The sequence below is a fragment of the Astatotilapia calliptera genome, chromosome 2, assembly GCF_964374335.1.
Source record: "Astatotilapia calliptera chromosome 2, fAstCal68.1, whole genome shotgun sequence".
Classification (NCBI taxonomy): domain Eukaryota; kingdom Metazoa; phylum Chordata; class Actinopteri; order Cichliformes; family Cichlidae; genus Astatotilapia; species Astatotilapia calliptera.
Genome location: NC_137423.1, coordinates 4,162,606 through 4,178,768, shown reverse-complemented (window position 1 = coordinate 4,178,768; position 16,163 = coordinate 4,162,606). Strand labels below are relative to the sequence as shown.

Genomic DNA, 16,163 nt, shown 5'->3' with positions numbered 1-16,163 from the left:
ATGATCCGAGACATGTTGCAAACAGGCTTACTGTTCTTAACCACAAAAAGCTGTTTATTCAGAAATACATGGCTGCATCGGGACAACAAGCTGAAAAAAAGTAACGAAAATGTAACTTCCTCCCACTGGTCCATTAGCTGACAGTTAAACTGTAATTCCCAGGTTAAATTTTCAGTGTGTAATAGATGCTGTTAAATGTTCAAACCTAAACTGAAGTGCCGCTGTATTCTTATGTGAGCGCTTTCCTTTCCCCCACATTCTCCATTTTCCACTACATCCCACTGCCTTCCCTAAAGCTCCAACAACACAACAGTTAAATCCCAGAAAGCAGCTCATAAGGACCTTTGTTAATTACATATAGAAGAATAGGCCCGTTGTGATCTGGTGTGATAATGGTGCCAGTGCAACAGAGGGATTACCTTTGGATAATAATGCACTGAGCTGACCAGTGTGATGAAGGGCCATGTAGTGGGAAATAATTAACACAGCTAACTGTTCTGCAGACCCTTCAGCAAGAAATCAGCAGGATGTGGTTACTTGGAGCATATTAATGTCCTGAGTTGCCTCAGTGTAACTAATATCTGTTTTCAAACTCTGTTTTTGTAATCTTTTACAGATCTGGTCAATGTTTTGCCTTATTTTGGGAAAAAAAGCAAGAAATGTCAGTTATGCAATTTTCTGCTGATTTTTAAACCACTGACAATAAACAACAGAGGATATGCTCACTACTTTGGCTGCGAGTACTAAAATGGCTGTAACACACAGTGTAAGGATCTTGCGAGCACTTTGGACACCAATTTCACTCCTTTTATTTTCTATGAAACTTATCCCTTCATGCCTAAAATGGCTCGGATGTAACTCTACCCCCACATGCTGCTCACATCCCCCTGCCGTATGGATTCTACAGCAACAGCTGGCACTGGGGATAAAGATAGAGTATTTGTGTCCCCTCTTATGTAGAGGTTTTCATCTGTTTGTTGCGGTGTATTTTTTTTAATTCAATTAGGAAAAAAAGACAGCAGAAAAATGACTTTCTATAGAAATCGTGATTCTTTCAGGAAAAAAAAAACAGCACTGTAGCGTTTCCTCCTATTGTAGGCATGGTATTTACTTTCATAATCCTTCCAAATATGAAATCTTTAGTTGTTATAATTTAAAGCTACAGACAAGCTGTCCACCTTAACATCCTGTGCAATTAGTTCCCACTCCCTAGAGTCAAAGGTCATCAGTATGTTTGACAAAATGAAGAGAGTGTGGCCAAATGTCTATTACATGTCAATCACATTTGACACCAAAGGTGTAATGGTGATAATGCTGGTCAGGCTGGTGTTGGGTTCCTGTTGTTTTGTTTATTACACAAATAACACAAACACACACACATAGATACAAGCTCACAGCTGCCCACAGTGGTGCATAACTTCAACTCACGTCAGTATGACAGGCTGAAGGGAAAAAAGTGTCCCAATGATCACTTTTCAATATGCCATTTGTAATGCCACCAGGAATCAACAGCTGAAGTGTGTGTGTGTGTGTGTGTGTGTGTGTGCATGGTAGGTGGGGGTTAAAAGGGGTCTGAAAAGATCTGATTTAAAGGCAGACAAGGAGCGAGAAAACAGCAGCGACAAAGAAAGTGAGAAAGGATTTAAAATGCCAGAGAGAGAAAGAAAGTGAGAGTGAAAACAGACACACTGCAGAGAGAGATGTAAAAGGCAGCAAAGTACATACAGTTAAGTCTGTGACACTCAAAAGACTTTCTTGTGAACACTTTCTACTGTTTCACCTTTAAAATAAAACAGTTCATGGTAAAAGGTTTTAAGTGTAAAGGCTAATAATGATCCAAAGTAACCTGGAGCATCATTCCACTGGGATATTGATGGATAAAAATGGGGTGTCAGCAGGAGTGTTTTCTTAAAATACACACTGCTTATGGTGTCTTTCTATTCATCTGCTTAAAAACACTTTCTATCCATTTCCAGTTACTACAAACTGGTATCTAGAAAGTCCATGTGGGTCTACTGGAGACTAAAAACACATTTTATGCTTCACACCTGCACAGCAGATTAATGGCATTACATTTATGAGACTGTTTGCTTACAATTATCACTGCTGTCTATGGCTATATAACTAATTTTATTAAATTCAGTGCATAATTTAAACAGATGTTTTATAAATAGTTAATAGGAAACAATAAAGACAATAGATTTCAATCATTGTAAGCAATTTTTGTTGACTTATAATCACTTCACAACTGAGGTCTTTAATTGTTAAAACCTATGTTATAAGTTTGGGATAATTTATATTACCTCATTAAATCTATTAATACATGCTTGATGAAGTTTGGAACACACACTAGAGACAACGATGTAAAAATGCAGTGAAACTAATGCGTGCTGTCCTGTGGAGTTCCACCAGTGTTATTACAGACTCCTCTGGTGCCAGCATGTGCTTTCTCTGACCCTGCGTTACAGCCACACACATTCACAGTGTGTGTACATAAACTGATGCTCACACTCTCCCTGACCCCTCCCTGATCTGCCAGGTGCCCTCTGACCTGCTGTGCTGTAGCGTTGACCAAACATACCCCAACCCCACTGAGACCACAATACAGCACTGTGGCGCCACACAATAATGCACCATGTAAGGGAGAGACAGAGAAGCCGGGAAAGACGGAGAGCTGAAAAAAAGGGAATTGGGGGAAAATACTGCATATAAATAAAGCGGGAATGAAGAAATAATATTAAAAAGCTTCTGGAATTACAGATGTGTTGCACATGCTGGTCAGAAGAGAAATGTGTATAATATTTAATGTTCACAAAAACTTACTTTGTCTTCATATTATGTCCTTGCAGCATCATACTAGCAACTGTAACTCTCAGCCTTTCATTTTTAGACATAAGTTGTAACGGCCGCCGTTTTCTTTGTGAGTATTTATTACACGGCGTGCTGCGGGGAAAAGGCGGCTCTTTTTTTACTTCTCATCCATAAATAATCTGCATCTTTCACGTGATTCAGTTTATTTTGAAAAGTCTCAACAGGATCTTGAGCTTTATTGTGAAAGGTTTATGTGGAACATAAGCAAGCGGACACGCGATGCTGTTACCGTCGTTGTTGCTAACCACAACGCATAAAAACTAGCTTGTCCGTCCGTAGTGTGGTTATATTAAATATAAGAGAAAGAGAACTTTAAGAAACTAATATAGCCACTATAGTGACCATCAAAACCATGAAAAAATATTGCCGTAAACAGTTTATTTTGCGACACCACGAAACAAACGATAGCGTAAAATGAAACGACAGATGTTTTTATATCGTCATCCGATATATATCGTTATATCAAACAGCCCTATGTTAGACTACTGCTATTAGGGGTGTGCAATTATTCTAAAGACATTTCCAGTATTTTTAAATGATTACAAATTTAGTCATGAAGTCAGTTCAAAACTGTCTGTTAAATATTTCTGTTTCTTTCTCAGTATTTTTTCCACACTGCCCTTTTCTATCTTATCTTCTCCTGTTGCCTTTCCTTCTCCTGCACCCCCTCCACAAACAGGCATCGCGTCTTAGCAATACTGCGACACAGCGTCAGCCCCTGCAGAGAACGTCCAGACAGCCCCATTAAACCCCACCATTAGCAAACTCAAAGCAAACATTGACTTTATCTAAATGTGGGCTAATAGCCTTCAACATTAGCAGACCCCATAAAACAGTGAGCTGCAGGACTGCTCCACAAGGTCCCAGCTCGTTGCCCGTGAAGAGGTCCACATCAGTGCTAGTTAATCTGTAGGACATGTCATATTGTAGAATAAGTTCTAGGTTTTGAAAACTCACACTTTAGACTAACACGTAAAAGGGACATGCACGAATATTTCAGGTCTCTTCTTTAAAGTGCATTGTTGGTATTTGGAGTTTTTTTGACAGCCACAGCTGCACCAGCCCAAACAGCCAACAACATTTGGCCCTGACGTTAGGATTTAACAAGAGGAACTGAAAGAGTCATTTGGATCCTTTGAAGCTTCCCTTTGTCAGTTAATCAACCAGCACACACACACACACACACACACACACACACACACACACACACACACACACACACACACACACACACACACACACACAGTCTGTTTCTTCTCTCAAATAGAGGATAAAAGCCTCAGTTAAATCTTAAATTAAAGTGCATAATCGTTTAAACCATTTACTAAAGGGCTCTTTAGTTTTTCCATAATACACTAACAAAAAACTCTGTAGGTTAAAGGTAAAAAATACTGGTTCCACGCAAGAGAAGAAACATTTTCTAAGGCCTAGCGTGGATTCTGATGAATGTTTCAGCCATTTTGGGTAATCTAGTTTTAGCACCTCCTGTGCGAACACTGAGACTGGCAGGTAAACACCCCCAGGTCATATAATGGTTATCAGCATGTCAAATGGCATTTACAATTGTTAGCTGTGACTAAGGACACTTTGAATGCTTAAACTAGTGAGGTGAAAGAGATTCATTTTATGTGAGCCATATCGCATACTAGTCCAGATTTGTATATATCAAACTGTAATATTGTGATACTATTATATAGCAATGCCTTTTATGTTCCCTAGTGCGCACAACAAGACATGCCCGGGCACTGAGGGTGAGCGCCGCGTGTCACCCTCTGGTGACAATTTGGTACCTAAAAAGGAGCTACCTCGACAACCTCCAACGAAGCAATACTTTACCAAATATGCAAGAAAACTGGTGATGTGCAACAAAAACTATACAAGTGACTTCACTGAGCATTATTCCATATGACAGGAAGAGCAAACGGTGAATGAAATTAGTAATATGTTTACATGATGGAAAAGCAGGGCCTTGGTAAGAAGTTCAACTCAAGATACAACCTCTTAGCTACTTTTGTTATGCGAAAACTATTTCACTATAATGCTAAAGCTAGCACGATGTTTTTAGTAGATTCACTCTCTGAATTAGGTAGTCTGTCCTTAATAATCCTAATTCGTGGAAAAGGATGGAAAATACCCTTCATTTACTTACACTGCTGCTACACTGTGATAAAATGTGATGCTATATTGCCCTTATAATGCGTCTTGTTACAATGAAGCACAAAGCAGTGGTCTGAAAAGCAGCTGTTCCATTAAAGAGGAATCATTCTGCTCTCTTCCATCTAAATCCACTAAATGTCAGACAGGCAGAAACTTACTGCTACGTTTTATTTTATCTTTAAAGTAGCCATTATTTTTTAAAGTTGTTGTTCCAGAGAGTATCTAATTACTACACCTAGAAATAAAAGCCAATTCTGTAGTTGTATCTTTTGTTTTTACCTCTCTTGGTATACTCGACTGATGGCTGGATAAAACAGACATTTTAAATTGTCGTCTTGGGTACTGGGAACTTGTGGCAGGAATTTTTCACAATTTGATGACAGATTTTTAACCATTAATGACAAACTTTAAATAACTGATGGAAAAATAAAGGGATTGTGAGTTGTAGTTTTCATACCTATCACTTCATCCTGCCCTCCAGCCATCTTTAGCTCTTCTAAAAACTTAAAACCTGTGCTATTTATGTGTTCCACTTACCTCTGATTACTGTCTCATTCTCCACTCTTTACCTAACCACAGTTCTCTCCTACATATCACTGTTAGTGTTAGCATGCTAATTACATTCCTCAGTAGTGAGTGTGTGGGGCAGAGGGTTGTTAAGGGATTGGGGGCCTGTGTGTGACTGCTTATATGTTAAATTATATTTATGGGTAGAATCTTCTACTTGTATATGTTTCCAGCGTCTGTGCATGTGGCTGTTTACACTCTGCACTTTCTGTCTGTCATTTCCTGCAGTGACGATGAACTGTTCTCTCTCTCTCCCCCTCTGTTTCTCAGTGTGTGTTTGCAGTGTTGCTTCTTTGGCAGCTTTCGTGGAATGAAGATGCATTTTTAATGTGGCTGTGGGCTTTTTTACACTTATTATAACAACAACCCACGGCGATGAACCCTCTCATTGCCGTGTCTGTTTCTCTCTCTTCGTCCAAATAATGGGTGGTCTATACGGCACAATCACATGGAAAACATGAAACTGTTTAGACAGAAGAGTACATCAGGAAACCATGTACAGAAACCCACAAATCATCTCATTTCTGGGTACGTCTTTTTTTTTCTGAATTTGCTTCCAGAGAGATCTAAGACTGTGAAATGCCATTTCAACATATAAGCTCGTACAAAGAGGAAAACAAAAATCTGGTGGATTAACTTCAATAATCACATTAATATCATCCTACCAGTCGTGCACCAGTTGTTTGACCATCAAGCTGCAACAGCTGTCTTATATAAATACCAACTGACAGACTGATAACCATCTGACATACACATGGCATTTTTCATCACATAATTAATCTATCTCCATATTTGTAGATGCATACACAATAACAGCATATACACTAATAAACCACAACTGGATGTGCTCAGTGTCTAACACATTTAGTAGATCGTTCAGCTGCGTCTTCAGAAAGCACCAAAGCTAGCAGTTTAAGTCAGTAGAAAGTCAAAATGCAACATCTGCTCTACAGAATCTGGTTTCTTTGTATAATTGTTTAATGCTGAGGGAAACTGGACTTGAAGGAGGCCATTATTTTCGAAGTCTAAGGAAACTCTTGGAGAGTGTATTTGTAGCGGCAGTGGAAATATTTGGAAGTTGCATTACATCTGCTTCAATGTGCAAATCTGCCATGGTTTAACATTTTGTGAAATATGATTAAAATCACTACCACTCTCATGTCTATAATGTACATATTAAGGTACAGAAGGTAGCTTAACAGCATAAAGATCAGAAACAGAGGTAAAAAGTTTGATTCTGCCAAAAGTGACAAAATCCAAAGAGCAGTTCTGAAGTTCACAAAGGATTCCTGGAAATGTCAAATATTTGATTTGATCTGGAATCTAACTCTGTCCAAAGCTGCAGGCAGCCTCAAATCCACTGGCCTACTACTTTTTGACCCCTGAAACCAAGCTCGGTGCTGTTCAGCTAACAGGCGAGAATGCTAATCTCTCAGCTGCTCAGTCTCATGCTCAGCTACACACACTTATGCACGCAGACCCCAGTTCACACAGTGCAGTTGTGTAAGCCTCTGGAGTGCAGCAACTCTACATCTGTTGCAAGGGGCACCAAAGTTGCCTCTTTATCACTAACTGCCTGTCTCACTATCTCCGTGTCACTTCCTCGTTCCTCGGCACAATCCACAGCAACCGTTATTAGACCCTTATGTTTAATAATTTATTATTATAATAAACATTTTCTCTTTAACAATGTGGTAATTTTAAGGTAATGCTTTTTTACATAATGTCCTAAATTATAAAATAGCTTAAATTTACTTTAACTGCATCTTGTGTAGAAAGGCTAATGGTCTGATAAATGATACCATGAGACCTTGTTTTCAATTTGAAATGTCCTATTGTGAGCTGTGATATTTTTACTTTTCTTGTTTATTGCTGACATAGCTGGCATATTTCTCTGAGATATCTCAGTAGTCACACATTTAAAATGTTTCTTTGTATCATTTCCTAGAGTGCAGTGGAAAAATGTAATAAATAAGCCAGTCAGATTAAGATTCTTTTAGATTCTTGTATTCTTGTAGATGATATCTGCTGCTAACTTGTTGTAATTTGGATTCTATTATGCAAAAAAAGTTGGTGACAGGGAAGATTTGTGAGATTTGCAATCTTTTTAATGCTATAAAGCTCTGTTCGCCTCGTGCTCTCTTGCCCCCTTTCTTACACTCTCTGCTGTAAAGTGTTTTCAGCCACTGTCCATTTCCCCTCCTATTCCTACCTCACTTGTACCCACTGGTTTCTTTTCTCACTAGGTCCCTTCTATCATCCATTCTTACTCCAATCTCCCTAGTCCTGCCCCCCTTCCTTCCGATTTCTTTTCCACGTCTTTCCTCCATTCTCCTTAATCTTGCTCTCTGTCCTTCTCTGCTGCCTGACTAAGCTGACAGGCTGCAGTCAGTGAGTGGGAGGATATGCATTGTACAGCAAACATCCCTAATAGGCTAATCTAATCTCATCTCTTTGCGGTCTATGGCCCTGTGTTTACTTTCGGCCCCGTGTCTGCATGCTGGCTCTGCCTCGCCTCGCTGAATGCAGCTTTGTTCCGACTAAAAACTCATCGTTGGTGTGATCTGAGGAACGGGCGCCAGCTCCACAACTGTCTGCCCATAAAGCCTGCAGGCAAGCAGGGAATCGCTCTCATCTATGTACAGCTTGTTGTTGTTTGTCTCTATTACACTGATTTTCACTGACAAAAAACACATTGTTGAACAAAGTACAAGGAGCTGTTCTGTAACCGATGGTGGTGACAGACCCCCCTATACGGCTGAAGAATTCAGTTTGTGATCTGCACGATTATCTGAAGCTCTGACACTCCAGACATAAGTTATGTGTTGAAGGCTGTACGGTGATTTTTTCATTTACAGCCACGTGACTCTATGAGGTCAGGTGAAAAACTCAAGTACATCCCATGATTCAATAGCTGGTAGAGTTCTCATGCCACAGCATTTCAATTGGATTGATGACAGGACTTTGCAACGCCATGATTCTTTTCTTTTTCAGTATTCTGTTGCAAACTTGCTGATGTGTTTGGGATTGTTGTCCTGTGTTATGACCGTATTGCTGTCTGACAAATGGCCTCCCATTCGATTCTAGTGCAGCTGGTAGAGGTCTGTGAGTCGTTTGGTACTGGGCCACGAGAGTTGAGGCTCTGGTGTGAAATTCATGGTTTTCAGGGTTTCTATCTGTTTTAAGTGTTATTTTTTAAATCGTTTTGATTGTTAACTCTGTTTGCCTTGGTCATTTCCCGTGTGTTATGAATAAATCTTCCGTATTTTGGTACCGGTATTGGTTTTATTTTGTTGTATTTATCCGTGACACCTTAAAGGTCAGTCCGTGAAAATATTGTCGGACATAAACCGGACTGTGGTGCAAAAAAGGTTTGGGACCGCTGTTCTAGAGTGCTTTGTTGTACAGGAGTTCACGCTTAACTCAATGACTGCAAAGCAAATCGAAATCATCACTATTGTGCTTGATTCTTGGTATGAGGTGTTTGCTCTGATATGCTGTGTTCGGATTTTGCCAACATGGTGCTGTGCATTACAACTAGACATCTCCACTTTGGCCTCATTTATTCAAAGGACATTGTTCCAGACGTTTTGTGGTTAGTTCAGATGCAGTTTTGCAAGCCAGAGTCAAGCTGCCATGTTGTTTTTAGTGCAAAGAGGCTTTCTTCTGGCACACCTTCCAAACAAGCCATACTGTATACTTATTCAGTATTTTTCTAATTCCACTGTCATGAACTTTAACATTTAAGAAGCTAACTAAGTAGCTCTTGAGCTTTTTGCAATTCCTTTCAGAATTTTTTGGTCTGTGGTGGATTTGCTAGGATGTCCACTCCCGGAAAGACTACGGCATTGTGCAAATGCTCCAGACCAGCAAATTGCCAGCGCTTTTGCTTTTATAGATATGGTCACACTTGCTTTTAATTAATCAAATGCATTTGATTAGCAACCCCTGGCTGCAATTTACTTTCTTGAGTCCAGTAAGCGATAAGGGTGTAGTTAGTTTTTCACGCAATTCTGTTAAAACTGTATGAATAAAACAACCACTCAAAGAGAAAATTATAGTCAGCAGCAACAGTGACTGAAGTGACAGTGACTACATCTGGAGCTTATGGTGACATGTAGCTATATATACAAAAGAGTATCTGAATCCTGAAACTGAAAACCAAATAACGTTGCAAAATATGAAGATCTGAATATTCCAATAGTCAAAAGGTTTTTTTACTTGATTGGTGTCACAGTAGCACCCTTGGGATAACCAAGAGGTCCCAGGACAGCACAGGAACATCTCAGAAAATGTAACAACCAGACAGTGTTTGGATCTATGGTAATTCAGTGACGTAGAGTTAAATGAAGGAATGCAAATACATTATAGTTTCTGAACAAATATATCAATTCTGAAAAGAAATTAAGAAACCCAAGGAGCAGAGGAAGATACTGACAAAAAGAATACACTGATGTAGCAGTGAATAAGAATGCACACCATGAAAACATCCCCACAACTATTTAACTGCACCAACCTTTATAAGGCTGTTGGATAGTCACACAATCTGACTGCAATACTCTACAGTTGTTGATTTCAGTACTTTTGTTACTCACCCCTGACAGCGGTGGAAATAAGGACCATCTCCAACAACAGACAGACCCGGAAAAGCCCCATTTTTGTATTTTTATGAGGAAGAAAAAACGTCAGACGATTTGATCTGAAAGGAAATTAAATGACAAAAAAGATATTAAGATTCTTATTAATGTATAACACCTGTGGTGCTACTGAGTTCCTGCCTTAAAGGTGCAGTTTTTTTTTACATTTCTGTATGTAAATGATCACTTAATCAACCACACTTTTCCCTTCTGTCTTCACAGTCTCTGGTCACCTTTATCATTTCAACATTTGACGCTCTCTTATGATCAGATGCTGTCAAAATAGCTGCTTGTGAAAGGAAATGCAGTACCAAATGGTGAAATGAAAACCTTGCCAGGAATTTTAAAAGAAAAAATGCCCCAGAAATAACCCCAGAATCTCTTCTTTTTGATGCATCATATGTTTAAAACAATTTCTTGATCTAATCAGTGGCAGTGACAACAAAGTAAGGTGTTCATCCACGACCAGACAGGAGAATAAATCTGTCAGAACACTTTCTGGAAGTCAGACTACTTTCCTTGCAGATTTATTCTGTCCACCTGTCCATAAGTCTCTCCTTACTCCGTTTTTAATCTTTCTGCTCCATAAATTTCCTCCCAAACCTTATGAGATCTTATTTCAATACTTCACATCTTTATCTTTGATCAGTATCTGTCATCCGCTGGGTCTCAGCTCACTAGGAACTGCTACTCACTTTAAAGTGCAAGATAACTGATTTGGCAGGGACTGAGAATTAAGCTGAGATCTTCAGTGAGGTTAAATTTTATTTGCGTTAAACACCTTACTACAAAACGTTTTCATAAGGTGTTTTACGCATTTACAAGTACATTATTACTATTAGGCAATTTCACGTTATTTCTAACCAAAAACATTAAAAGTATTTAGAAAGGGAGAAAATTCTGTATTTTGTGATAGCTTTCATGAATATGAGTCCAGACTGGGTATCTGTACGTGTATGAAAAATGTGGACGTATTATCATGAAGCTGCCAATATCTGTCCGTTTTAAAACATTTGCACGATATGAATATGCTTCAAAAATTGGTTTTTACTTTAGTCCCTGGGAATTTGGTTAGAACTGCAACAGTTCTAACCGGTTACCAATTTCTATAGGATATGTTGTTTTCCAACATGCAAGCTAATAAAACTGAAAGATAGCAAACAAGTTCACTGTGAAAGTCACTATGAAGTGCAGAAACATTAACATTAATGTACTTTAGTGACTTTAGAAGACGGACTTACTGTTCTGTTCTCAGCCGTGTTGCGGTATCCTCAGTATGTTACCCGCCGGGGGGGGCACCACGCCGTTATTCCGCAAAAAAAGTAATTCACCTTAAGTCCAATGACTGGAAGACTACAATAACTTGATTGTGCAGACACGTGTTTGTGACTGAAATACCAACTTGTATTAAGTCTACTTGGACAAAGTAAAGCGACAATCATGCGACTAAACGCAGAAAACTGAATTCATGAGCACGGTCAAACACATGAGCGCTCAAAATGTATCTGTAGTATTTCTGAATGACAGCCCGCATGTAAACCGCTCCAATGAGCGGAGTAAGAGAACCGGGAAAAGAGGAAAGAAAACAGAGAGAGAGGGAAAAAATGCATCTACACTCTCCAGTAAACTATCGAGATAACTATGTGTAGAATAAAAACCTTAATATCATATCCTCATCGCCTCCAGCAGCGGTACGCCGTCTGTATTTCAGCCGCAGGCGAGAAAACAAAACTCCAGTCGACGGATTGTCCCAGCACGTAACTTTCAACCAATCAGAGGGCAGGCCAATCAGAAAATAGACCAATCAGAGAGCAGGAGCGTGCAGGACAAATTTGGAGCGGTTTATAGCTGCGAGGAGGGGGACACTTACTCAAATGATTATTATTAATAATTTTTAGTTACAGCAATAATGCACAAAAGAACAGAAACGTTACAACAGGCACTCCAGGAAAGCTGAACGAGTCTTTAAAAAGGAGATTTTTATTACAACTATTATTATTGTTGTTATTGTTATTATTATTATTTTATTAGTAGTATTAGCAGCAACAGCAATAAGAATGGTATCTATCAATATAGACTTATACTACTTTGACTAATGTATAATATATGATTTCACTATTCTATTCTATTCTATTCTATTCTATTCTATTCTATTCTATTCTATTCTATTCAAGCCCATCTACGATTTCGCGGACCCCAATAGACGTCTCCAGGTATGGAGCTACATTGCCCCCTAGTGGCACTTGTACGTTATTACAGCTATAAAATAAATAGGTACAACACGCAGAGGCGGTATATGTTGCACAGTGGCTTACAGACACTGGCTAAAAGTCGACCTCTTTATATGACTCCCTGTGATGAAATTAACACGTAATACCATGCTTCAAAATTATATAATATTTGCATATGCAGACACAGGGCGCGTACCAGCTTTATCTTTGAGATGATCAGTGACTCAGAGTGTGAAGGCACACTGAATCACTGATGTAAATGTAAAAAACCTGGAGAAAGTTGGGTTTTTGTAGGAGTTGTCTGGCAATTAACTCATTCCACTGGACAGAAGAATTATCAAAACAAATCTTCTACATTGCAGCTCTAAAAATGCTGCTGAGTGATTTTCATTGCAAAAACCAAGTCAGTTTCCAGGGAACAAAAGAAAGCGTCTACATTGAATGTGTATAAGTCTCACATGTTTAGTGCAAACTGTCACATTACCACAGCTGTTTGTTTACTTCTTTGTTCCACCACCAGAAGAGGATGTCTGGGTTAATGATGAATATGTTAATTGAGTGTGCAAAAAATTATTACATTGAATACCAAACAGATAATTAAAATAATAGATAACCTTTATGAGCAAATTCTATTACCCACCCAGCCATTCATTTTCTTAACTACTTATCCACTTTGTAGTGGCTGAAGACTAGCCCAGCTATCACAGTGTGAAAGGCAGGACAGGTCATCATTACAGGGCCAACACAGAGAGAAAGTAATCACGCAGTCTAACATCCCCACTGACATCAAATTAAGAAACTAGAATCACCAGTCAATCACATTCCCTCACATGCCTTTGGACTGTGAGGAAACTTCTTGTTGCATGGTGACTGTACTAAAAACTACATCACTCTGTTTTCCATCATATTCTATTCTATTTTAAAGTTGCAGTGACATCTCCTGGTAATAAGACCAACAGCACTTGTCATTGTTACCCAGAGTTCTGTTGATGTTGGTATATACAGGAAATTATGAGGAAATATCGCCACGAGCAGAATGCTTATCATCATTTCAACATATTAATAAATACATAGCACAACAGAACAGCTCCAAACAAACCACTTCCATCACTTTTTTCCCTGTTGATTCACAATCATTCGTCTGTAGGCACCTGTGACAGCTTTTTGGCTTTCAGCTTAAAATCTGGAGTCAGATTTAATCAGCTCAGTGCCAAATCTTGAAAAGGATTGGCCATTTTTGAGGCACGAGTATGGCCACACATATATATGAGTGTTGCATAGATTTGGTAGAAGCAGGCTGTTGCTGCACTGACAAAGAACAATGCTCCACTTAACAGCAACTCAGGGTTATTTAATCGAGTGGATAAAGATCCATTTAACTTATTTGCAAACCAGTTAAATTTGAGGCATTAATGCAGGCCTCAGTGGGGTTTAGGTGTGGTTTTCACCACTAGATGGTAGCAGAAGATTATGTTAAAAGGACAAGGACGCATGCACACACACACACACACACACACACACACACACACACACACACACACACACACACACACACACACACACACACTCTTTTAGATTTTACATACCGCTATACTTAAATCTTCTTAAAACTTCTTAAATCTACATGACAGATGGTGGGAATATGGTTGAGTTTGCTCCATTGAAATCCATGCACTGTGACAGGCAGCAGGCTGGAACTATTCCTGGTACAGACTCCTGTGTACGAACACGTATGAACAACACCATGTGTGTGATTTCTGTTTTGCTACCAACCTTCGAACAGACGATTTATGGACCATAGTATGTCCAAGTGTATATTTGTTGACAGTTCTTTGTATCTGTAACACCATCACTAGTTTTAAAGAGACACAGGGGTATAATACATACTACATAAGCAAAGTTGACTCTACACATAAAGTTGCAGACGTTGATGGTTTACCTTACATATCACTGTCATGAACATGAATTACATTTGCAAACTTCTGCTCAAGGTTTTGTTAATATCACTTACCTCTGCCTGACTATAGTTTCTACTGTTTCTGCCAGAAATCTCCTTTTTTACTATACATAGAGAGACCAAGACGAGTGGTCAGACAGCAGTGATGGTGGGTGCCAGTTTGTTAAGGAGGAAAATATCATAACTCAACGTGTGCAGTACATCACACTCAGCAGCATATTTCATACATACTGCATGTGCTGCCCATCAGAAAAACACCTCTTAAAGAGCAGTCTGGAACCTGTAATTTTATATAATGGAAAATGCTGATTTTTGTGAGAGGGAGAGTTATAAAGAAACTGTAGAGCACTTTCAGGACTAAGAATTTCCTTACTCTTAACAGGTTAGTGCAATATGGCGGTTTAGCTATGGCATTTCAAGTATATGCTAATAAAGAAAATTAGAGTTGGAAGTTCAGGTGTTGTGGATTGCCTGGCTGAAAGGTGACATAAGTGATGTATGTACTATGGAGGAAATTTATAATTTATTGGACAGAGATTCAATTTATTTAGTTTTGCCTCTGCAGATCAACATAGTGGATGTTTAATCAAAGAGTAAATGTGCACTGCCTTTCAGCTTTAATTCAAGGGGTTTCAGAAAGATTGTTCATTAACTGATCAGGAATTACAGCCATTTTTATACTTATTGCCCAACTTTCAGAGCCTCAAAATTAATTGGGCAAGCTAGCATCATTTTAAATTTAAGAAATGTTTTCAATACTTGAATGAAAATACTTTGCAGACAATGGCTGCCTGAACTTTGGAACTCCTGAAATGCTGTTTTTCCTCCTTTAAGACCTCCGCTAGACCTTTACTGAAGCCACCTTCAGCTGGCGCTTGGCTGTGGTCTCTCTGAACTATTTAACATCCCAAAAGCATGCTCTACTTGGGTTATTTTTCCAGTATACTTTAGGTCATTATCTGTTTGTGCTGTGAAGTGCTGTCTGATTAGTTTGGAGCATGTGGCTGAATTTGAGCAGACAGTAAAGCCCCGTACAGTTCAGGATTCATCCTGCTACTTCTATCAGCAGTCACATCATCAATAAACTCCAGTGTTCCAGTTTCACTGGCAGCCATACATGCCCATGCCACAACATTGCCTCCACTATGGTTGACAGATGATGCAGTATCCTTCAGATCACGAGCTGTTTCTCTTCGTCTCCAAACTTGTCTCTTCCCATCTTTCTGGTAGAAGTCCATCTGGATTTCATCTGTCCAAAGATTTTTTTTCAGAACTGTGTAGGCTCTTTTTTCCTCATTTTTGAGCAAATTCTAATCTTCCAAGGCTCTTGAGTGTAACCAGAGGTTTGGACCTTGTTGTAAATCCTCTGTATTTACATTCATGTAGGTGTCTATTGGTTGTCCAGCCAAAAGAAGGAGAATTGAGCCTTCTGTTTTTGGCTGCTTCCTTTCCTCCATCGTGCCCTATTCCTAACATCCTCCTCTGTCAGACTAACCTTCTGCATGTCCTCTTTCACTACATCCATGAGCCTCCTCTCAGGGCTTCCTCTTTTCCTCCTGACTGGCAGCTCCATTATCAACTTCTATTGTCCAGTATACCCACTATTCCTCCTCTGCACATGTCCAAACCATCTCTACGTGGCCTCTCTAGCTTTGTCTCCAAACTGCTCACCCTGAGATGTCCCTCTGCTGTACTCATTTCTAATCCTGTCCATCCTAGTCACTCCCAACAAAAACCTTCAAT

General features: G+C 39.2%; 1 protein-coding gene across 3 annotated transcripts in view; it reads right to left on the bottom strand.

The window, feature by feature from the left end:
- Positions 1-11,958, bottom strand: part of fgfrl1a (fibroblast growth factor receptor like 1a) — a 66,787-nt gene extending 54,829 nt beyond the window's left edge. For all 3 annotated transcript variants that reach the window (XM_026182139.2, XM_080304457.1, XM_080304462.1), the window contains exons 1-2: positions 11,474-11,958; positions 10,191-10,294 (exon numbers count right to left, since the gene is read on the bottom strand). In XM_026182139.2, the coding sequence (XP_026037924.1) occupies positions 10,191-10,251 (61 nt within the window). In that variant the 5' untranslated portion in view covers positions 10,252-10,294; positions 11,474-11,958. The remainder of the gene's footprint in view (positions 1-10,190; positions 10,295-11,473) is intronic.
- Between the last annotated feature and the right edge of the window lie 4,205 nt (positions 11,959-16,163).